At 37.3% G+C, this 26,311-nt stretch overlaps 1 protein-coding gene across 5 annotated transcripts in view; it reads right to left on the bottom strand.

The window, feature by feature from the left end:
• The window catches only part of pik3r3b (phosphoinositide-3-kinase, regulatory subunit 3b (gamma)), a 166,874-nt gene that overhangs the window by 74,314 nt on the left and 66,249 nt on the right, over window positions 1-26,311 (bottom strand). For all 5 annotated transcript variants that reach the window (XM_079628652.1, XM_079628651.1, XM_079628648.1 and 2 more), the window contains 4 exons: window positions 20,739-20,834; window positions 20,366-20,443; window positions 7,314-7,445; window positions 767-968 (listed from right to left, as the gene is read on the bottom strand). In XM_079628652.1, coding sequence (XP_079484778.1) covers window positions 767-968; window positions 7,314-7,445; window positions 20,366-20,443; window positions 20,739-20,834 — 508 coding nt within the window. The remainder of the gene's footprint in view (window positions 1-766; window positions 969-7,313; window positions 7,446-20,365; window positions 20,444-20,738; window positions 20,835-26,311) is intronic.

A 26,311-nucleotide genomic window follows, 5' to 3' on the forward strand; every position in this document is an offset into this window, starting at 1 on the left:
TTATTTTTTGTGAGTGAATGCAGCACAATTGCGAACATAAATGGACAACTGTAAAGGCAATTTTCTCAATGTTTAAATTTTTTTGCACACTCAGATTCCAGATTTTCCAATAGTTGTCTCTCGGCCAAATATTGTCCTATCCTAACAAAGATCAATACATCAATGGGAAGCTTATCTGTTTAGATTTTAGATGATGTATAAATCTCAAATTAAAAAAATTGACCCATGTGACTGGTTTTGTGGTCCAGGGTCATATATACTACCATTCAAAAGTTTTTTTTTCATTCAACTAAATCCATTAAAAAAACTGACAAATAATAATACATGTTACAAAAAGATTTTATATAAATACTGTTATTTTGAGCATTCTATTCATCATGGAATCCTGAATTAAATGCATGTCAAAAAAAAGAAGCAGCACAACGGTTTTTAACATTGATGATAATACTAAATGTTTCTTTAGCACCAATTCAGTATTATAATGATTTCTGAAGGATCGTGATATCGAAGATTGGAGTAACGGCACCTGAAAATTCACCTTTGCCATCATAGGAATATTTTACATTTTTAAATAAATTAAAATAGAAAACTATTTTAAATTGTAATAATATTTCACAATATTACTGTTTACTGTATTTTGAACAAATTAAAGCTGTCTTGGAATTACAGACTTCGTTCAAAAACATTTAAATCATATTTCCGACTCAAAACGTTCAATAGCTTAAAGACTTGTAGATTTCAATTGACTACAAGTTATTGACAGTACCTGAAGTGGTTGTTTTTGAAGATGGCCTCGCTGTAGGCCAGAGCCAGAAGCTTGGGGCTTGCCTGAGCTGCTCCCCGACTTTCGGCCACCTTGCTTAGGTGTCGGGTCAGATGAACCAGGAGCTGGTGGTTAGCCTGAGGCACACTGGGGGAGTCAAGGATTCTTTTCAGCTGCTGTCCACACTCCTCTATGCTTTGGGTCTCTGAGAGATTGATAAGATGAATATTGATAAGTTATTTTTAGTACTTCAAAGTATATTATAAGCCCAAAGGGCGATTTTTGGTACAGCAAAAATGTGGAACCATATCATACAATACACACAAACAAAACAACATTCTGACATCTTACAAGTTTAAAAGCCTTACAACAGTTGGAACAAAAGAAAGCCTATACTTATTGCTTTTAAGTTTAGGCATACTATAACATATACCAAAAGGAAGCATTGGATCACCACTCCATAAAAAGCCATTCAAAAGTATCGGTGCATTTAAATCTCAAATATTTTATTACTGATAATTTATCAGTATCTAATTTGTAATTTGTTTTATAATAATGGCTTCTACCATTATCATGACAAAGCTGCTTCTTTAAATACCTTTTTATGAACAGAAACTGTTCATAAAGTTTCTTTTTCTGATTCAATTTTAAGATTTCCTTTCAATAATTATTTTCTTCAGTAAAAGGGAGGGATTTCAAACGCTGACGTGATTAGAATTAGATTATTTTAATATACTAATAATAATTGAAATACTTTTAAGTCATCCTGGGGCCACCTTGGAAGTTTGCTGAGGCCCCCACTCTAAAAAATGCTGGGTTGTTTCAACCCAATTTTGGGTCAAATATGGACAAACGTTGGGTTAAAAATGTAATTAAAAAATTTGACCCGACGGCTGGACTTGTCCATATTTGACCCACAATTGGGTTGAAACAACCAAGCATTTTTTAGAGTGTAGTATGGTTGAGAACCATTGTTATTCTACTATAGTTATATACTACTGGCATTCAAATGGTCATGATCTGATAGCACCAAAATAACTCACAACCTCAAGCCCTAACTGAAAATCCTGATCTGTGATGGGAAAGGCAGCAGACAGAGAACAACATAAGTACAAAAAACTAATTCTGAAAATTAAATTAAAATTCTGTAAATTATTTACTATAACATAACATTTTGAGATTGAAATGCACTGATACTTTTGAATGGCCGTCAATGCATGAAATGGTTTTAGCAGCCAGATGATGCAGTACCAAAATCTACCAGCAGGGAGAAACAGGCAAAACATCCCGTGGTTCTAATATATGTGTAACTCAAACAGCACTAATGAACATTGGGGCACATACAAACACAAAACCCATGACCTGGGACTGGAAAGTCAGCTCAGCAGGAGTTAAAGTGCTAGCCTAACATTGCCCTCGAGTCCATTGTCTATGAGCGCCCACAAGGACAATGCAGTTATTTCGACAGCTTCCAACATATTGATGAGCTCCTTTGAGACGGGGTTTCCCACAGCAAAGAGGCCAGCATCTGTGATTCAGGCTTATTTAAGCTAAAGTGGACCCGAGTGGCACAGCAAAGATATGAGCATTTCATTCCAAAGTCCCTTACACACAATGAATATTTGTCTTCATCAGCCAAAGGAACAGGTATACAGTCTGGATATCAATGCAAACACATCAGCCAGTCTGGAAAAAAATAAGGGGGAATTCATGAATGAACTGCTGATACCTTGGTTATTCACTATACATGATTGGTTATAACTCTTGTCACCATCATTTGACGAATAACTACCACCATGACTGATAAAAAAAGTACACTACATCTCTTTTAAACTAAATTGTCTTTACCACCTGCTTTTCCACGTGCAATGTTCAAATACTCCAAACATGAAGGAATTGGATGTATAGAGATGTAATACATGCTATGTTGATTCTAAGCCACTTATTCAATTATGAATAACACAAACGAGCAATACAGCATTTGTTACCTGACAAATACAACGTTTGATTTTAACAATGTATCAGTAAACATTGAAATTAATGTATTAGAAAAAAAAGAATTAAAATGCTGTAGAAGTAGTTCTTATTTCATGTTAACTAAAATAATTAACTAAAATAATACACTAATGAAACTTTACTGTAAAGTGTTACCTGATTCTAAGCCACCAACGATTTATATTTATATACGATTTATATTTAATAGATTTAATAATACATATATTATGTTATAATGTTTAAATAAATAAAATAAAAAATCAATTATAATTCTGAGCCAAAAATAAGTACATATTATATTATATTATATTATATTAATGTTTAAATAAATACAAATGTATATGTTTAAATACATTAAAATAAGGAATTCATATTTTGGTTTTTGTGCTCATTGACAACAAATAAGTGTCAACAAATCACAACTAGTAAAAATGAACACTTTTTCCTATAAATCTTATTATTGTAGAGTCAGTTTTATTCATCATTTGATCACATAAGATGTACACATTATTTTCTCATTTCCCTTTTATTTTTGAAGTAATAGTAATAGTCATAATTTTGTGTCAAGAGTGTCAGCTTGCAGATAGCCCAGCCCAGCCCTGCAATACATTTAGTAAATCTTACTGGTCTTAACACATTCAATGACTACTGCCTAAAAGCTGCTCTCACACAGATTCAGTGCCCTGCCAAATGCATTTCCTGCATGAATTATGAGCATGAACAAAGCCATTAAGGTGTTGGCTGGTTAAGGCGCTTCTGCCATAGTGCTTATAGAAGATAAGTGCAGAGAGGTCAAAGGTTATGAGCAGTGGGTGGCAGGTGGCAGGGGGTCGAGTGATGAATGTCTGACAATCTGCCGATCAGAAAACGGGTCATTACTTTGACCTTGGCCTGAGACTCACTGACCATTGATACAAGAGAGCTTATATCGGCAAGTTATATGCATGCACTCAGTATGCACAGACACAGACACCCAAGCCCCCAGTCTGGAGCCGGATGGTCCCAACCCCGTGCTGCCTCCTGGAGATTACCAATAGACACTGACCCCTGTTCAATAAAGGCCAGCGTCATGGGCTGTAGGCCACGGCTGGGAACTTGGCCGAGTCCATCTGGACTCAACACGACACAACCGAGGGAAGGGGAGCCCTGCAGACAGCCAATCAAATTCCTGGAAGAGGGCGCACTGGCTACTGGCCAGCCAGATTGGCACCGGTGCTCAGGGCATGAGAGATACCACTGAGTAATGTTCTTAAAATGAGACCTAAACACTTGATGGTACTCAAAAACATTAAATGGAGTCTTGCAATACTTTTTGCACTTTTCTCCTACTAAGTAAAATTGTCATGCTTTAGGAAGCAATACTTTGCGTGTTACATTTAAAGCTTGGAATGAATTAGATTGTTCTAGCCTTAAGTCATGGATCATAAAACTCCTGGAGTTTTGGATAACATGGTATTTAAAAAATGGATGTAATAGCTTGAATTGGTTTGTTGATTAAATTAAGGATATCAAACAAAAGCATGCCTGATTTCACAATCAAATGGATTTTATCCAGGAAAGAGGGAGGTAGGATTTGGCATTGTTAAGAGCACCCCATGACAAAGGGACTTTCCAGAAAAGCCTATTTGCCATAATAGCCCATTGATTTTTTAGAACGGTTATTGCAAAAATGCTGAATATGCCATATGGCACATCCTACAGAGACTTAGCATTATAAGATTTGAAGACACATTGACCCCAAAACAAAATGTATTAGAGCCCCAAGTACATAATAGTGAGTCATTGTCTTGATTTTTGTTCACTGAATCACAAAACTAATATTAAAAATGAGTAGTAGTTATTATGATGTAATATTTCACTTGAGATCGTGCAATTCGTTTAAGTAACTCACATAACAGCGCCAGTGTATCTGAAGACGGAAAATTCAATTATTAGGTGTATAAGCCAATGAATCAAACATGCTACTATTGCATAACCTAAATGGAACTAACTAAACTGCAATTAGACTTTCCACTCTAAGGGACCAATCATAAAAAAAACAAAAAAACAAATCAAGACATTATGAAGTGAATGATTTGTTAGGTTTTTAGAAGATTGCAGATTGACAATATTGCAGATCGAAGGCATGAACCATAGATAAATACATTTAGTCAAAAATTAGATAATAGAAACACTCCTTAAAATCCCAAAATTTTAATTATACAATAAATAAACAAATGTACACTGCCAAAATTTACAGTAATTTTGCCATTTTCAGTAAAAATATCTAAATATTCTCAAAAAAGCATGAAATTAGTTCAATTTATATATCATTTTTATAAGATCCAAAAAAGCAAAAAGGGAAGAAAAAGTCAATTATTTCAAGATATATTCTCAAATTTTGTACGTTTATTAGTGGACAATATAAAGTGTTTACTTTGCAGTACATCCTTAAATATTATTCAATCAATACATTTAAGGATATAAATTGTCTGTAAGAATTCTCAGGCATTAGAAACATGATGCAGCATTACTCAGCCAAGGGTGCTGCTTACATAATTTGGTTTGTCCTTACAAAGTCAAGCAACACTTTTGAGCAACCAGGCATATCTAAAAGATGGGGCAGACTCTGTGTACGCTTGTTTCATTTTCAGTGGGAGTAATGCAGAGCGAACTCAGAGAGAGATGGTGTGAACCTACCCTCCGGCATAGTAGCGCCCCCACTAACACACACACCACACAGCGCGTACACACACACACACACACACACACACACACACACACACACACACACACACACACACACACACACACACACACACACACACACACACACACACACACACGCACACACGCACACACGCACACACGCACACACGCACACACGCACACACACACACACACACAGAGAGAGAGCCTCTATCTCTATCAAACTACTTTTGTTCTCGGTCTCTCTCAAGCCTCTTTCTGCCCACTGATCATTTAGCATTTATATAGTAAAGAAGACAAACACACCCACCCAATTTAGTTGTGCATTTTAAACATTTCAATTCTTACATAATTTACTCACTAGCATGCAGTTCAAACTTTGTAGTTTGAAGAAGTGTACTGGATGGCAATTATAAAGAATGGACACTGAGGCTTTCAAGCTTCAACAATAAAAAAGCTTTAAAAAAGTATCATAAAAGTGATACCAATCATTATTCACTGAACATTTACTTAAATCCTAGATTTTATTGGCAAGTTTAGAGTTGATGAGCGATGCCATTCAGCGTTCTTTAGACTTGTATCTTTTCAAGTTCAATTCACTCAATTAGCTATTGCATAATTTTTGAAGACTTAGAAACAGGGCTGGCCAGTGGTATAGGCAGTTGCTAAGCACTCTCAAACGAAAGCAAAAGTATATAGCAAGCAAAAATAAAATATCGGCGAAACTTATTTGACAAACGTTCCAGTGCGTATTTGTGTTTGAGCTCTGGTGAACGTTAAATGTTTCTATTTGTTTTTGCTGCGTTGAACAATGAAGCCAATCACAGGTATCACATGTCTGCTGATCTCTTGAACGAATGGCCAATCAGAGGTGTTTAAGTCAGAATCCACCCACCGCTCAAACCGCCAGCAAGTTCTGCACGTTGGCAAATCCTCTCGATATAACAAACAAAGTGTAGACACAATGTAAATAAGATATTCCTTGTACAGTGTATAGACAGCTTCATTGATTATAACGGAACTTTGTGAGATCGAAATGAACTGAGATGAGTGACAGCTTTTTAGTGATTTTAAATGGAGCATTCTTTGTGTATGTTTATGCCAATTAACCTCCTTTTAGTACAGATTACAATATGTGTACTATAACAAAGTTGACATCAACGAAAAATAAAGACCGTATAAGTAATGTAAAAACGTAAAAATGAAGTAATCACAAGTTAACAACTCTTCATGGCAGACATTGATGTTTGTGTATGTGGCAACAGGGTGAGGGCACGAGGCCGGTGGCGATTGATAATGAGCGTCCAGCCTCGTATCTCACAGATGAGCTACGGATGCATAAAAGGAGGAGTGACGACAGTGAAGGACGAGAGAGGACCAGGCCTGGACATTATGTCATGTTTTGTCTATGTGTGCGGCAGTCGTTTTATAATTAAAGTGTTTGAATGTTCACCGGTTCCCGCCTACAGTGTACTATTCTGAATACCTTTTTTAGAACCTCCTTACTGCCAACCCTAACACTGTGGGCCACATTTGCTTGTTGTAAACGGCAAGTAAAGTGCAGTGTGTTTTTATAATTGTATCACTACTTGCTTTTATTTGGGCTGGCCTGCTTAGAATTAAGAATACTTAGACTACAAGTCATACATACTACACACCACTTCTATGATACTTCTATACTTTCTTCATTTTAAAACTCGAAAGCCAAAGTACCCATTGTAATTGCAAAAAAGAGAGCAAACAGAGAAACCAGTACAATTCATTAAAATGTTTACCTCTGTGTTCCATGAAATGTATATATTAATTTTCCATATACCGGTATATATATATATATTTATATAATTCTGGTGTTTTGTGTTCAGCTTACCCTGAGCAGTGTAGACCAGCTCACTGTACACTACAGCTGGGATGAGTGGGCAGGGCAATTCCTGAATGTAACCCCTAAGAGTATCAGCCAAAATGGACAGTTCATATTGCTCAAAGTCCACCCCTGCTGGGTCTGAGAAAGAAAGAGAGAGAGAGAAAGAGAGAATGGTTAATTATAGGCTCCCAGGGTGCTTTCTCCATTATTTACCCTTCCAAACCATGTGCCCTTGGCAAAACCCTATAACGATTCACTTACAGTGGTGGTCAGATCCCCTGACCATTCCTGCCCCCTCTGGGGACAACGACCCAGTCACAAGCTTAACAAAGAGAGTAAATTTGAGTGGAAGTCTCCCGGTCAATAACTCAAAGCCAAGGATAATGGCAGCTTGAAAGACTGCAATTATACAGTAGTAATTTTAAAGGTCCCTTCATTGTGCTGAAATTATAATGGCATATTGATGTATTGGAAAGGTGTAAAAGGCACTGACAGAACTCTCACATATTTAAGATCAGAGCTTTTTCATTTATAGTTTGGGTATAACTGCAGATTCATAAATACTTTCCTACTGTACAATTCCCAATGCCTGCAGAATGTTGGGCACTGAAACCACATTTTTAGGAAGTGAACAATGTAGGAAAATATGTAGAGCTCAGAAGCATGCGAGCCATATCTTTGACACATTCATTGCACATGTTGGACATCTGGATAAAACTATAAATACAATTTTGACCTGCCCATCTTTAACATCTAGTTACTGAGACTTCAGCTTAAAAAAAAAAAAAAAAACACTAATTCACGAATCATTCTGATTAATCTCTCTCTCCTTTCTGTACATAAAGGAAGTACATGAGTAGTTAGGTAGTAAGGTAATAAGGTAACCCCCATCATATATTGTCAATGTTTTAATTAAACTTGGTTTATTATGGCTATGATGCATCGTTTTCATCTCATCCTTGAATGAATGAATGAATGAATGAATGAATGAATGAATGAACGAACGAATGAACGAACCTCTTCAATCCTTTACTGCTCTCCAACATCCCATGCCATTTTAATACAAGAAAAGTGTCTAACCCCTATGGACAAATTGTAACTGCATTGATCGTCCCTCTGACTAATTGTAAAATAAAGTTTTGCTGCGATCAGGTTCCAGTGAAATCAAAAACCCATTAAGCTTTGCTGATGACCTTTTCTCTCTAAATGTGATTAGTTTGTTGACTTGCCATTATGCCTGCTTCCAATGCAAAGCTTGGTATTCCAGATGAACCAGGTCAGTAATACAAACTGCTTGGGAGTGACCTACAATGGCAGATGAAACCTTAAAAAGACCTTAAAAACCTAAAGAGCCCATATCACAGTAACATGTGAAAACATGTGAACATTAAAAAAACAAACAGAACATGTGTTGAGAGTATTTTTTATCAAATGCAATTTAGTGTAGTATACAATGAGGATAGTGAAAATATATATTTTTTTAATAAAAAATATTTTGAACAATTAAAAATGAATAAGAATTATTTAAGAATTTGCACAATTTATAGGTCACTAATAAAATGTAGTGGAATGGGGGAAATAAAACGCAATATCCTGAATATATAATTTGTAACAATATCTTTGTGTATCAATATATTTGTAAATCTAACACAAAATATTTTTTTACATCAGATTTTTCAAAAGTTTTGCTTAAAGGACGGCTGAACAATTTGTCTCCGTCATGTTGACTGCACTTCTAAAAATATGCAATTTATCAAGCCACTAAAGAAAAAAAAGTGTTATTTTACATTAAACTCACATGGCTAACAAACTGTGCTGGGCTAATATCAGGCAAGATTAGTGCAGGGATTTTCCATAACCCAAGTCTCCCTCTATCACAGAGGAACAGTCATGCGAGAAACACCTATTGATCACAGTTTCTCAATGAATCCCATTTACTGGTCGCGATGTCAATTCTGAGCTTCCACATTTATTTCTTATTTTTCTAACCACCTTGACAGTGGATGCCCATCTGCTGATCTTTAATTTCTTGCCTGCCAGTGGCCCAAATTAATTGTTTCCCCCTGCTTGGCTTGATCCATATATTGTTGAAATGTGCTTTTAAATGCCTAGCTTGTAAAGTGTCTAATCCACTATAAACAGATCTGTCTAGGTCATCAAGAAGCGTTTGCCCCATCCCTATCTCTCCATTCATTCATTTACATGTCTATCAATTAAACTCATTGTCAAATTCAGTTCTCGAAGCTGTCTAGCCTAAAACTATTGATCTGCCAGGCCTTTGTTTATTGTGCCTAGCACCATATGTTGGCCACCGGGACACATAATCATTTATGATCATTTTGGCTTTACCCCACTCTCCACATTGACCCTATAGTACCTGATTAAAATGTGTAAAGAGATGTCACATGGTGCAGGACCAAAAGGTTGTGATAATAGCCTGAAAACCTTCAGACAGGTTTTAGAGGTTAGTGCTGTAAGTTAAAAGCCTTGAAACGAGTCATCAACATGATCCTTTGGGTAAAGGTCACCACTGGCTCTGGATAAAGCTGCCTCAGCTGGTCATTATCTGCTGTTAAAATTTTACAGATGGCTTAGTCCCTGTGGAAGCGCTGACCTACAAATCTCGCATGAGCTATGGAGCAAAATAAAGGTGTAAATTATAGTGGTCCAAAAAGCAGGAATACATATATGGTTTTATGTTTTAGCATTTTATACAGTTTCATTATTTATTTAACAAAAATGAAGACAAATTGGAGAAGCCATGTGTGACAAACTAATATTACTCAGTTGCTTGTAGAGACACTTTTAGCAGCAATAATTTGAAGTAATTGTTTTCTATATGACTTTATCAATCTCTCGCATCGTTGTGGAGGATTTTGGCCCGCTCTTCTATACAAAGTTCATTCTATACAATGAACTAATTAATGAACAATTAATTAGTTCATTGAGGTTTGCAGGCATTTGTTTATGCACAACTCTCTTAAGGTCCCGCCACGGCATTTCAATTGAGTTGAGGTTTGGACTCTGACTGGGTCAATGCAACACCTTGATCATTTTCTTTTTCAGACATTGTGTTGTAGATTTGCTTGTGTGCTTGGGATCATTGTCCTGCTGCATGACCCATTTTCGCCCAAGCTTTAGCTGTCGGACAGATGGCTTCACATTTGACTCTAGAATACTTTGCTATACAGAGGAGTTTATGGTTGACTCAATGACTGCAAGATGCCCAGGTCCTGTGGCTGCAAAACATGCCCAAATCATCACCCCTCCACCAACGTGTTCGACAGATGGTATGATTGTGCTGATGTGCTGTGTTTGGTTTTCACCAAACGTGGCGCTGTGCATTATGGCCAAACATCTCCATTTTGGTTTCATCTGTCCAAATTACATTGTTCCAGAAGTTTTGTGGTTTGTTCAGATGCAACTTTGCAAACCTAAGCAGTGCTGCCATGTTATTTTTAGAGAGAAGAGGCTTTCTCCTAGCAACCCTTCCAAACAAGCCATAATCGTCCAGTCTTTTTCTAATTGTACTGTAACATTTAGCATGCTAACTGAGGCCTGTAGAGTCTGAGATGAGTGGGAACTGTCCTGAATGTTTTCCACTTGTGAATAATCTTCCTCACTGTAGAATAATAGAGCAACAATTGCTTCTCTAAAATCATTGCTGATGTCTTACCTCCAATTAATCTGATTTCCCTCTTAGTTCCTATGGAAGCAGTAAGATTGTACTTAGTCTGTCACTGATGGCTTCTCCATGTTGGCTTTATTTTGTTAAATAAACAATGACACTGTGTAATATGTCATGTGTTGTTGTTCAACTGAGTTTGAATACCACATTTTAAGACCTGCTAAGGACCAGATTTTTTTTTGTCAAAAATTAAAAAGGGTCAGTATACGTTTATATATATATATATATATATATATATATATATATATATATATATATATATATATATATATATATATATATATATATATATATATATATATATATATATATATAATTAAGTAAAGTAAAGTAAAGTAAATAAAAATACATCAAATGTAAATCGCTCTCAAACAGTTGACCATTATTGTATTCAGCAAACAGCAACCAGTTCATTTGTGGTCCATTCAAGCTGGCTTATTGAAGGAGAAAATGTCAAATGATCAAATTATTTTCAGTGAAGTTTTCACATCAAATCTAATAATGTAGATTAAAGCTAATGGAATGGTCCTGATAAAATGCCCAGAAAATGTGGATAGGTGAAACAGTGGTGCTTTTTCTGCTTAAGGGAATTAGATTCACATTATCTCATCTTTCACTCAGCTGTGCCATGCCGGCAACCCAACTCACTCACAATGGTAAAAGCTGTGACTGTGTTGCATAAAAAAAAGAACAGTTGTCAAAAAATCATTGGCCTCTAAATCAAAAAGCACCATGGAGAATTAGTATGCGTTTGCTCTGTGGTTCTTTACAATTCCTTCTTGTCAGGCGAAATAAAGTTTTTTTCTTTTGTTGCCTGTTGTTTGGCCTGTTGTAAATAACACTAGATGTCTGCTGACATTCCTTTGAGAGAGTCATACAGAACTGCGAGATAGACTGCATCTTACAAATCTGACTGAGCTTTGCAAGGACACATAACTAATTCAAGGTTCTGAAACTATTGACAATATCTTATTTTAAAGAGATAACCCATGTCTCTAAGTATTCCTAAGGCAATATCAGCTTTATTTCAGAGCACTATTAGATCATCAACACAAAGCTCAAGTAAAGTTATAAGTTAAGTTGCTAAGATTTGCTTGGGTTTGGAACGCAGAAACAATCAGCCAACAGTTTTATAATAATGAAAAATGGATCATTACAGGTATTTGCAGTGGCACACAAAATAAAATAAATAAGGAAAAAAATACATCATTTTAATAACACCGAATGAGTGGCTTCACTGCCTTACAACTAAGGTTTTTAGAGAACGTAATCAGATTTCTCACAGTGGGAATCACAGTCGGTGTGTGTATGCATACAGAATGTTTGACTCAGAGCCACATTGTGATTTTATGTTTGAAGCTCCCACACCGTGACAGAAATGGATCTGGATTTTTCCATTTTTCCTTTTCTCTCCACTTGACTCACTTGCATTTTCACCCACACATCAAAGTGTTTCCTGCATGGTTTAGACGCCATACTGTGATCTCCTCATATGAACCAACATTTTTTAAACTGCGATCATGAATACCAAAAAGGCAGTTCAATCTGCTCTACTATCCATGTCCATTTTAGTGATAAAATGAAAACAAAACTCATAATTAGACTCACATGGAATCACATGCACAAGAAACTGCTACCAATGAGTGTAGTTCTCCATTTAAAGGGATAGTTCCCCCAGAAATTATGAAATGTCCATACACTGGAACTTTGAAAGTCAATAGGGTCCAATGTTGTTTGGACCCCAACATTCCTCAAAAATAGATTTTTAGGTGACCTGTCCCTTTAACATTTTTTTAAATCACATTTAAATCCCATTCCACAAATTTCTAAATAAGTGCACACAATGCAAAAATAGTGCATAAATGATATTCATAACACAACATACCAGAATTACACATGCTTGGTGCCAGTCTGGACTGGAACGGTGTAATGGAACAGAATACCTGACCCTGTCCAGGACACTTTCTGCCTTCGCATGTGCACATAAAGTCGCACATAAAGACGCAAATACACTCACACCATGTCAAAGCATTCTGTGGGTCAATCCACAAATTCATGCTCTACTAAGCCTACTTTAACCCTTAGTGTTGCTATCTGGTCCATGATCTGTGTTCACCCGGCACTACCCTTGATCCCTCACTTCAATTTCTCTGTCGCCTCCTCTATCTTCCTGTCACCAGCCACTCTCTGAGCAACACAAGAGTCCCAGAGGCTTTTTGTTTATGGTATTTACGGGTGCAAACAGAGAAAGGCATTCAGACACAAGGCTCGCAGAGGACATGCATCGGGGCATTTAAGGCCTTTGTGCATGGAGAATAACCAAACCCCAAATGGTCAGTTACTCACAGTTTATTTCAGGCGATGGATCAATATATATATATATATATATATATATATATATATATATACACAACAGGGCTAAAGGCGCACTGTGGTAAAAGGCGCATTTGACTTTATTCTTTTTTAAACCACTAGATGGCACAAAAATTCAGCTCAGCACTTTTCTTTACATCCGCTTTTGATGATGCACGTAAAAATTGGACTGATCCTTGACCTGATCGCGGAAAGCAACACAAAGTTTTAAAATGGTGTAACATTTATGTGGCAAATGATCAATAGTTTTCAATAATGAAATAATATGTAAAAGTGTGGTATTTGGGGTAAAAGGCGCCCCTACTGTTGGGGCTAAAGGCACAATTATTAACTGATAATAAACAGCTGGCTGACTTTTCCATTTGATGACATGACATGGTTAGAATCAGGTGGTAATATCATCGAATTAGATGTCCACCTTAAATGTAATCACTATATTTATTTATAATGAAAAAATCATGTATAAAAATATTATATTAATCCTATCATATAATTCCATAGCACCAATAGTTCCAATAGCACCTGAATTCAGCATAAATAGACCAAACGATGGAGCTAAACAAGACACAGGTAAACACAATGGGTTTTTATGGAAACAAATGAGTACACAAAAGGGCAACCAAGGCACACAGGAACTAACATAGGGAAAACTAGTAACAGAAAACACAGATGACACCTAATGGCTATACAACGCTAGAACAAATGCCTGCTCAGTTGATCTCTTTTGACAAAGCTAGCTCTATGGTTCAGCAATTCAGTGTTTTGTGAACGGCTAAATATGTTTTTGTGTGCTGGCTGTTTTTAGCTATGGCTATAGCATGCTATGTTATCGTTAGCTTTGATGCTGTGTGTTCGTTGATGCATGTTGGGGTGATGAAGAGATCTGTTCCAGTAAGGCGCAACCTTTAGGGACAGGGAGAGTAAAATAGCTTCAGAGATGACAGCCCTCATTCCTGTGTGACCACAAGACCCAATGTGGACCCGGCCATGTTCCTCTCAAAACTGAACTCATTCACCTCCTTCATTGTTCTGTGATCTGACTCACAGACACCAAAACATCTTGCTGTCGTGGGTGTAAAACTGCTGAAATGACCAAGACCTTAGGAGAACATAAAAGTAGATATTTAGCAGAATATTTGAGCTGCTCTCTTCAATATAATGAAAGTGGGTGGTGACCAGTGCTGTCGGGGGTAAAAAACAAACAAAAAAAAACAGCTACAACTCTTCTGGGAAGGCTTTCCATGAGGTTTAAGAGTGTGTTAATGGAAATTTTTGACCATTCTTCTAGAAGCGCATTTGTGAGGTCAGGCACTGATGTTAGATGAGAAGGCCTGGCTCACAGTCTCCGCACTAATTCATCCCAAAGGTGTTCTATCGGTTTGAGGTCAGGACTCTGTGCAGGCCAGTCAAGTTCCTCCACACCAAACTCGCTCATCCATGTCTTTATGGACCTTGCTTTGTGCACTGGTGCGCAGTCATGGTGGAACAGGAAGAGGCCATCCCCAAACTGTTCCCCCACAGTTGGAAGCATGAAATTGTCCAAAATGTCTTGGTATGCTGAAGCATTAAGAGTTCCTTTCATTGGAACTAAGGGGCCAAGCCCAACCCATGAAAAACAACCCCACACCAAAAGCACCCTTCTCCTGGCAAACGCCAAACCCAGACTCGTCCATCGGATTGCCAGACAGAGAAGCGTGATTCGTCACTCCAGAGAACACGTCTCCACTGCTCCAGAGTCCACAAATGTTTGTAGAAGCAGTCTGCATGCCTAGATGCTTGATTTTATACAACTGTGGCCATGGAAGTGATTGGAACCTGAATTCAATTATTTTGAGGGGTGTCCGAATACTTTTGGCAATGTAGTGTATATGGTAAAACAGACACTGTAGATTGAAACTAAACCCTTAGAACTTAGAAGATGTATAATTTGTTAACATTCTTAATATATTTAGACAGTACAGTCTACATAGTAAATGTTTACCATGGTAAACGAAGTAACGTCAAGCCTGAGGTCAGGTCAGTGCGTCTCAGAGGTTAAGAAATTCATAGAGGTTTTTGAAAGACATCATTTTTGAGTGAACAATTTTTTTCTAAAACAAATGATGGCATTGTTTATTCTGCTCAATACTGCAAAGTTTTTTTTTGTAGATCAAAAAATACATTTAGACACCACAAAAACAGTCTGGCTCGTTTTGTCAATATATCTGCCATTTTCCTTGTGTATACACTCACAAGCACAAATACCAGCAATGTGCAACAGTACAGTTCATGACGCCCGTGGAGCGCCACTGTTTGCCCTCTGGGTTGGGACAGGAGTGCGGTGAGCATCCATTTGTGTATGTGCGAGCATGCATGTGCAAAAGTGGAGAGAAGGTGATGAGTGTAAAAAATTAAGGGGAGATTTTCACGTAAACATCTCAGGCGATGATAGCAAGGACAAGAAAAGCCAGTTGCCAGAGAAGAGGGACACGCAGAGACTCAAAGCAATCAACAGACAATGAACTACAGAATACTGCACCGAATACAGTAGGCCTCATCATAAACCCAACAGACTAAACCTCCCACTGATTAAAGCTGCAGGTCATTAAACAACTCTAATCTAATAAAGTGAAAAGATGGCAACTTTGCAAAAAAAATCAATCTTAATTATATAAAATTACTCTTCCTGGGCTTGCTGATGAGAAAATGTGTTTTGACCACAGAAAATAGATGACATAAGTCTAAAATTATTAAAATTACCCAAATAAAGAGAGACACATAAGTAAACAGAGGAAAAAGAAAGCAAACAAGAGCAATAAAGAGAAATAAAGCAAGAGAGAAAAATAAGGAATGTGCATAAGAGACGGAGACACTGATATGTTGTTATTCAGTTTAAGCTGCTGTAAACTCAATTTAATTTGCTCTGGTTTGGCACTGTGCATTAATGTGTCCCCATCCAATCAAGTCTTCGAGAAAGACATGAAAAGGGAGCGGAAATGAGCGAATGAAAAGGAGTAGTTCAGAAGAGGGGAGAAATGAGAGAGAGTGGAAAATAGAGTGATACAACTGTGGCATTACACTGCAGAAGAAATCTTTGCCAGTTATATAACATGCTTGTCATTGAGGACATTTGAGTTTTAAAAAGGTCATATCATTGATCATTTCCTTGATTTTTTTTAAATACATCCATCAATCTATTCTTCCATCCATATATCTATCTAACCATCTATCCATTCATCCTTTAATTCATTGATTCATTCAGCCATCCAACTATCTACCTACCTATCCCACCATTTATCCACCTATCCATGCAACTATCTATCCATCTATCCAACCATTTATCCATCTATCCATCCAACTATCTATCCACCAATCCAACCAGCTATCCATCTATTTGTCTATCCATCCAACTATATATCCATCTATCTACAGTATGCACATGAGATCAAGCATTTAGAAACAGAATGAAACAGAATGCAGGTGTCCCGGTATGCTTTTTAAAATGTTCACCTCTGTTAACTTGACATGGCATCTTAAAAGTCCAGATGGGAGAAGACCAAAAAAAAAGAAGATGCATCACAACGTTCAGTTAACCTTTTTTAACTTGACGTGGCATCTTAAAAGTCAAGCACTCATGGGAGGAGACACACACACACACACACACAAAAGATGCATCACAACATTCAAAAACACTCACCTAGTGCATGTGCAGTATAAAAACTATTTTCAAACCGTGCAGATTGATGCAAGAGCGCATCTTTTCTGAACGGGCCCTAACTCAGCGATCGATCAGAACATCTCTGTCAGGAAACTTTAAGAGCCAAAAAGGCTGAACAAGGGAGGAGTCTGGCCACAAGTATGTGTGTGTGTGTGTGTGTGACAGAGAGGAAAAAAGAGCAATTAAGGGATGACATCATTGTTAGTGATCACTTTCAAAGGCTGTATCTGCAGAAAAGAGGAGAAAGAGTTGGACAGAACAAATGACATGGATGGATTATGCAGGTAGAGTGAGCGTAAACAAAACTAGAGAGGCAATCTTGCAGAAAGGTGAGGAAATTTCCAATAAGACTGCTGAAATGTCACATCTTAAATCTTCAAGAGTGAATGATAATGGTTTTGTTAATGGTTAATGTAAAGGTGAATGTGCATGCGATGCATTATACACGCCAAACATACCATATAAAATTAATATGCACAAATGATTACATATCTGTGGTCTTTAAACGGTCTGAATTTACAAACACAGAAAGAAAAAAACCCAACATCATTTACAATGAAAAACTATTATAACACCACCCGCAGTACAAAGTGTTCCCTGGGGGCACTGAACCGTCTCCCCTCAGAAATCTTTACAACTTTAGGACGTATTAATCAAGACAATCGCTAAAAGAGTCCAATAAAACAAAGGGTGTGGAAGAGCTCAAGCGGCAGAAGCCCCTTCTGCCCAAGCTGACTATAAAACGCTGGACTCTAATAGGTTATTGACTATTGCATATGAGACAGGATGACATCACTGGCAGCCAATGGGAGAGCAGGAAGTGCGGAAGATGAGAGCAGTGTTTTTAATTTGTGCTTTGCTGAGCTCAGCTTCTCTCACGCAAGAAAAAGACAAGAAATGCGACCATGATGAATGTCGAAATTAATAAACGGAAGGGAATATGGGCTTTTGGCATGTTGTCGAGTGGGCATGGGTCAGCCGCGCTCTCCGTGTGCCTGCCACTGTATCCAGGGAGACTGGAGCTGGAACCAGTTTTCTTTTCCTGTCGACTGTGTGTGTGTGTGTGTGTGTGTGTGTGTGTGTGTGTGTGTGTGTGTGCTTTTGCAGTACACCAAATGCATATTCACGCACACATGCAAACGTTCGTCAATCCTCCTTGACCATTAGTTTGAATTTACTGCATATGCACTTGTCGATCTTCGATGCACCTGAATCATGAGTCATTCCTCTCTCTGCTCCTCTCCACCTCCTACATGAAACCTTTACTCTCTCGTTCTTTCTCGTTTCTCTAAAATATGTATCCTCGTGGCTAAAACGGCTTGCCATCTCCATGACAACACACTGTTGATCCACAAATCACAGGTTGGTTAGCACAAGCTCTAGCTGGGTGACGTAATGTTGTCTCTGGTCTTCTGTGGCCACTGGACTTCACCACTTCTTGGCCGGGCTTTTAAATGGCAACCATGGTGCGTATCTGCCAAAACACTTATGAGAGTGTATGCAATGGTGTGAGTATTTCCACACTGAGTAACTAACCTGTTATATAATGACAGGAAATGGGTGATGGATACATTTTGTAACCGTTTCACGGTTGGCTTAATGGTGTCCATTCCAGTGAAAGGTTAAACTTATGGTTAGATGTGAATGGAAATATTTACAAAACAAAGGTTAGGTAAAAAAAAAGTGCATATAATAAACATATCCCATGCATCTCAATCAAATACATGAAACATACAGTATACTGTCTGAGATCCTCAAGTGAAAATTATATTTATACAGTATATAAATATACTTATATTTTTTCATTTTTCATTATGGATTATACCATCAGCAAAACAATGAGTAAAAACAAAACAAAAAAAAAAACAACCCTATATATATATATATATATATACATTTAATTTAATTTATATTTATGATGTATTCCTTATAAGGTAATGACAGCGGTACTCAAGCTGATATAAATCTTAGATTTTCAATGTGGTCACAGACTTTCAAAGCCCACTGTATAGAACTTAATGGATGAGTGTTTTGCAAAAGTTGAATTAACCAAGGGTTGTAAGTGGGCCATGTAACACGACAATGACCCGTACAAATGAAAAAGCTCTCAAGAGAAAATAGAGAGTTGTGTAATGATCAAATCCAATCTAAACCTGTAAAATGATAAGTGACTGTACTGGAAATACACACAAGAACATTCTCAAATATACTAAAGGAGTTTTAAAGGGCAAAAACTCAAATGCTGAAGGTTGATATAAAAAAGGCTAACCTTTCTTACACCACTGTAAACAGGCCTTACCACATTGTCAGAGCACATTCATGTCAACCAGTCACGACCTGACAACATCCACCCTATACCCCCCCCTTTACATATAGTTCCTCAGTTCATGAGAGTGTTAAATGTGTCAGAAGACATATTTTAGAATCTGTGCAGCAACTCGTGAAAGACCCTTTGAGGAAGTGTGCAGATGTACTCCAAACAAACTGACATGAACTGGTCATGATAGTGCACATGTGACATTGTCAAACTGGAAATTATTTAAAAGGTTGTGATGATTAAATTGTGACAACTAAGGCTTTACCAATACCTGTGCACACATGTGTTACATATGGAGTCAGGATGTGGGGTTTTGCTAGACCATGAATATCTGCACTTCAGTGGCATAACAGATTATGCTGCAAGCACAATCTCTAACAAAGTCTCTGAAATGGAATAAAATTCTCAGTCTGAAACAACAATAGTATGTGATAAAAGGAGTTTTCTCCTATGGGAAATCCATGCTCTGCCTAATCATTTTAGTAGAGAGGAAGAGGGGTGTGTGTGTGAATATGCATGAATTTGCTTCATCTAATCCAATAGTAGTGCTGAGGGTTTTTTTTGGAAGCAGCATCTCCCAAAAAAAGTACAGAGCCAGAGCACTCCCTTGTGGTGCCTAATAAGAACTTCAGCTAAACTTTTCAAACTTTAACAACAGTTGCCTGGATCTACACTGCTGAAGACAGGAAGGCACTCAAGTGCTCAAAAAATAGTTCATATTGTGGTTTTCTTTTCATGTTTTCATGCATCTTACACTTCAGATTGTCTTTCTTCGATTTCCTTTTTTGAACACACACACAGAAAATTCATGATTTCACTATCACTTCATTTTGATTAAATCTATCAAGATTTGCCAAATAATCAATTCAGGGAAACTGTTCAACTGCGAACTATAATGTTTGATTAATAACTAGACGCATATTGCATCAACTGGGGCTGCACATAGTGTAGATATTCTGAAATTAGCATGTAAAGAACCTGACCTGTTTCCAAAGCCTGAAGTAACTCCGGTGGTCCAATGGAGGTCTGGCCAGACCGGTAAAGTGGCTCATTCTCCCAGTCTTGAGAAAAGGACAGAGGTCAAAGGTCAGTCTTATAATCTGATGTGTTATGTTAACAAAAACTTAAATTGAACAGTAAATTCCCATTTGTATATGCCCAAAACAACGTGGTATTATCACGGTACCCTACTACCATAGCATATTTTGTCTGTAATTAACTAATTCAAGAAGTGTTATTTTTATGCAATACTCCCCCCCCCCTATCCCCCCATCACCCCATCTTTAGGTGCTAGACTAGTGTTTAACTCTATTTGAATAGTTAAATTAGATAGGTGAGGCAGAGAAGCAAACTCACCCAGTCTCTCTAGAGCCTCCGTCAGCCTGAGCACCACAGCTGGGGTCTGGTCAGGCAGGGCACACTGCTCTACAACATCTCCCTTTCCACAGGGGCCTGTCAGAGGAGGAAAGAGAGGGAGAGAGACCTTGATGAGAAATCCCACTGGAGAGACCAAATTCCCTGATTAGGTGGCTGCCTTTAAACCCACATCTCATCTCTCCTTAGGGAACAGTCAGGTTGTCATTCTCACTAGCACAGTAGATATGCAACATAACACTCAAGCCTCAACCTTTTACCATTTAAAGTTACATTAAAGTACACATTAACATCAGTTATTACATTATGAGCTCAAATTAACTAAAAATTTTAAGTAAAATGCTTAAAAATGAACATCAAAGAGATGGTTAATTTACCCAGCTTCATTTTGTTCCAAATCTGTATGCACCGATTAAATACAAAATAAGATATTTTGAATAATAATGATAACGAAACACTTATGGTTCCCACTGACTTTCATTGTTTTGTTTTGTTTCATTGTTTTGTTGTCTCCAACAGAAGAAAGAGAGTAAGTAAATGATCACATAATTTTCATTTTTGGGTAGACTATCCCTTTAAATCCAGTAAAATGTAAACGTTTTGCCCCAAAGGATTTTTCAAATTCAGTATATGACATGTCCTCCAGCTGAATGAAATACAGTGCATAATGTATCATAAGCACTATTGTCTCTTCCTGTCTCCACTGTCCTTCCACTGAGCAGTGACCTTCTGCTAAGGTTACAGTTGTGGAGAGTGCCCATATATCTCTATATGTGGCCATGTATATGTGTTCAGAATACCACAGATAAAATCCTTGATGGGGTCAGATTTTTAGTTTGGCTGCCCACTAGCAGAACACAGTGTAAATGACACTTTGCTCATGTGTAAGAAACTTGCCAACCTTTACATGACACTCTGTCTATGTTGTCCTGGGACACGAAACCTGCCGCACATCGCCAGAGTACGAGAATGGTGTGGAGTGGCATGTTGTTTTTGTTGTTGTTTTACACTCGACTAGCCTTTAAGACTATTAGCCATTACAATAAATTAAATATGGAATTTGTAAAATATTATTGAAAAAAATTATATTCAAATGTAACAAAATAATTTTCAACAGTAAATGCTTTAGGTATAATAAACTGACAACTGCATGGCTTTTTTAACAGCATTATGTTAATCTAGGTTAATGGCAATTTATGTATATACTGTTGTTCATGATTAATCATGTTGGTTCATAATAAATTAATATTCATTTATGCAACTTAAACGGTTAAAAATGCATTCTATAGATGTAGCCCAAATGCAGTAAAAGTATTGTTTGTTGTTAGACACTGCATTAACTAATTGAGCCTTATTGTAAAGTGTTACCTATTCAAAAAGGTTAAAAAAAATCCTAACAGAAAAAAAACAAATGATGCAGTGTTCAATTCACATATGCAAAAAGTCTAAAGGTCATATCATAATGTATCACCCTTGAAACTACTATATGGAAATTATTACATAAACATAACTTTGTCTTGTGCCCAGACATTCATGATATTAAAAGACAAAAAAAGAGAGAAAAATAAATAAATAAACTTTATTATTGTTCTGTTATTGTTCAGTTTTGTTTACATTCACTTTTAGTCAGTATTATTTCCTGTTTCCTTCTGTTGTCATAGTTGCTAAGCATAGTTTCATTTGTTTTCATGGTTTTTCATTGTTTTTATTGATTTATCACACCTGTTCCTTTTTTAGTTAATTAGTTCACTCCGTATACATTAACCTTAGGGTACATTTACACTACAACAATGTATTAAAAACAGAGAACTTGGTCCTTTCCATTTTTCATGTAAAGATGAAAACTTTATCAAAAAGATCCCTGTTCACACGGATCCACAAAAACAACTAAAAACGCTGTATTATGCATGCCACGCCAGTTGGCGATGTCCCTTTGTAAAAAACAAAAAACACTATGTGCCTATAGACTGAACACGTAATATGCATTCGCATGATGCCACTGTTTTCACAAACTTGTCTTTTTGTACTTTACACGGTGACAATAACGTTATCGTTTTCAAAAACTTGCACTTCGAAACCTATTTTCAAAAGTTTTCAGACCTCCAAAACGCCGTTGTCGTGTAAATGGACAGCCAAAATGCATTGAAAATGGTGTCCCTTAGTTTGTTCAGCTCATTTTCTGGTGTTGACTGTGCTCTAACACACTGCTAAATTGTTTCTTGTGTTGGATTATTTTACTTTGTTGTTTTTTAAATAAAGTTAAGCAGCAAATTAGATCTGTTTCGCTTCACCTTGTCTTCTTCCTTATCCTGAATGTTACAGCAGAGAACTCAGGGTGGGATTTCTTTCATCTGTGAGCAGGAAACTGAATTGACATACCAACATAGTTCAACTCGTTTACATCAGTGTGTGCGTTTTATAGAGCCATCGGGTGACAATTGGACAGATAATCTATCCATTTACATCGAATTTCCATTTGCGTAATAATGAGCGCTCTGATGAGAAATTCTGACGGAAGATGTTTTTGCTCCATTATGTGAATGATGAGGTCCATGAAACTGTAGTGCTCTTGTAGTGCTGTTTGCAGACTCTTGTGAATTATCGTCAGTGACAACTCTAATTAGCACTGATGTACCACCTGCTAATGTCTACACAGATACCCGAACTATCTTTCGGTTTTTCTTTCTGTAATTAGGAAATTGCTGTTTATTTACCAGAATCTCACACACAAGCATCTGTTGACAGCAGGAAAAGTTTGTGTTCCCATGCATGGGTGTAATTGGTGCACTAATCTGCACAGCAGTGGCCCCTTGTTGTACCCCGCTGCAATTTTCGCACAGGAGAATCACGCTACGAGGTGGCAATAGGTTTCTGTGCTGCGCTGGTTTAGGTTTTGTTTGTTAAAGCACCATGATTAAGGTTTAGTTTAAGTGTCAATCAGATCGGACACTTTAAATCTAACCAGATGTATCAAGCATCTGCAGTAAAGGAACTGATTAGACTCATCATTACTCTTGACCTTACCATATGCAAATGTATGTAAGTTGCTGTGATCCTATAGTAATAATCGTTGAGGCCACAGGAAGAGGAAAGAGGGAGATGATAGTGATTAAAAATAAAAAAACAGAAAGATTAATGAGAAGTTCCTCTGAGGTTTTGATGCAGGTGGCACAAAGACTTCAGAGACTCGAGATTACACACGTTAACGGCGGAGCGCATTGGTATTCCAACAACACACGGTGCATTTAATTGCTCCACATCCTGCTGGTTTCTCTATGGACCTCGACAAGTGACGCCTTATGAATGAGCAAACAGGTCACAGCACGGTGGGAGGAATCATAACTCTCTCTCTCTCTCTCTCTGACTTCCTCTTTCTCTCCCTTGTTCCTTTTGTTTTAGAAGCCTCACATTCCTTAGTGGTGAGTGAGCTAAGATTTATCAGAAAGGAGATTAATGTGTGTAAACTATATAGTGCAAAATAGCGTAACTGAAGATGTAAGACTGATATTTTAAGTTAGATGGCTCGCTGATGAATTATAGTTGCAGGAAAAAGTATGTGAACCCTTTACCATGGATTTCTGTGGAATTTGGCCATACAATTTAATCTGATCTTTAACAGTCTGCTTTAATAAGACACAATGATACATTTTTGTGTCTTTACTGAACACAATGTGCAAACATCCATATTAGTGGAGGGTGGAAAACGTGTGAATAATGTATTGATATTTGTTTTGATTTAAGGATTTGTCTATTGAAGCAAGTAAGATCAAGTTGTATGACTAAATCATGCAGAAATGTAGGTAAATGTATTATGTTAATGATTTCCGCAGCACACTCTAAATCACTATGAAAACACGTATGATAGTGTTCTGTACCGTTTCATTTGTTTTAAATCTGTATCTGAAGTGTCCCGCTCTGTGCAGCATGCAGTCTCACATGTCAAAACAAACTCCACGAAGCATTAATTTTTATTTCGCCTCAAGATGTCGCTCTCGTACTGTATAATGACAGCGGACCCTTCAGCAACGGACACAACGTGAAAAAAAATATTGGTATGGATTTTTGCCGTTTTGTTCCAACAATCGGTTATCGGTGCCGATTAATCGTCAAAATCGGTTGACCTCTAATGTAAAAAAAAAACAATACAAAATAATGTATTTACTGCATGGTACGGCCTGGCTCGGCTTGCTTTTCCACTGCAGTTTAGTAACGCTTGAAAGTGGGTGGGATTCTACTGCCGTGACATCATCGTAAACGCGACAAATGCACAACACAGGAGCAAAGGAGCATATCGATGGAATGGTGTTCTTGATTCATGTGAATGTTTTTCACTGCAAGATGGAAAAGTTTGTTTGTTCGGGTTTGGTGTCTCGTGTCGCAAATCCAAAGACGCAGTTAGTAACGATTCTCTCTGACCAATCAGTGATCTGCAGTGTTTACACGTCACATTTTAGTATCGGTACGGCTCCCTTGGAACCTCAAGTGGTACTATTTCAATTCAATTTAAAGGGATAGTTCACCCAAAAATGAAAATTCTGTCATCATTTACTCACCCTCAAGTTGTTTCAACCCTGTATGAGTTTCTTTCTTCTGTTGAACACATAAGAAGATATTTTGAAGAATGTTGGTGACCAGACAGTTGATGGACCCCATTGACTTCCATAGTAGCCTATATTTTTTTCTTACTATGGAAGTCAATGGGGTCCATCAACTGTCAACCATCAAAATAGCTTCTTTTGTGTTCAACAGAAGAAAGAAACTCATACAGGGTTGAAACAACTTGAGGGTGAGTAAATGATGACAGAATTTTTATTTTTGGGTGAACTACCCCTTTAAGTGAGCCGTACCATGCAGTAGAAAATCGCCATAACCGTATTATATCCAAATAATGATTGCAACAGCACACTCTAAATCACTGTGGAAAACAACTGTAGGCATCGGGAAATCATTTAAGACATCTGATTTCAAATATCAAAACTTTGCCTTTTGATCTGTACATTTACGACAGTGCACGTGCGTGCAAAGACCTTCACGTTTTATATTTGTGTTCGTGAAAGCGTCACAGGTTGTTTGGCTTTGTGTAGAAAGCGGTGGGCAAATTTCCTTTCAATTGGAAGGCTACTATGAGTTTGGTGCTTCAATTAACGTCACTGTCAGAAAACATCACTGAGGCAATTTCTCAAAACGTGAGGCACAAGCTGATTGGTGAGGGACAGCAAAGAACAGAGGAACAAGAGGGAAAGGACAGAACATGGGGAAAGCAATCTAATAAAATGATGCTGTTGTTTCAATACAAATGCTACATTAGAGAAATTGTTATTATATATGCAGTCCATGCACAGCAATGAAAAATATAAGTTTAGCTACAAAAACATAAAAATGAAACCGTGTCTTAACCAGGCAACACGATAAAGCAACAAGTGCTTTATGCTGGGTAGCCCTTTCTACAGTTATATCCTATTGGCTACATAGCTAGAACAATATTTTATATTTTTCAATTTGATTACATTTGCTGTAATGTAATCGAATACTCATACTTAAATCTCATTTTAAAA

Source organism: Phoxinus phoxinus (genome assembly GCF_949152265.1).
Source record: "Phoxinus phoxinus genome assembly, chromosome: 11".
In the NCBI taxonomy this organism is placed as follows: domain Eukaryota; kingdom Metazoa; phylum Chordata; class Actinopteri; order Cypriniformes; family Leuciscidae; genus Phoxinus; species Phoxinus phoxinus.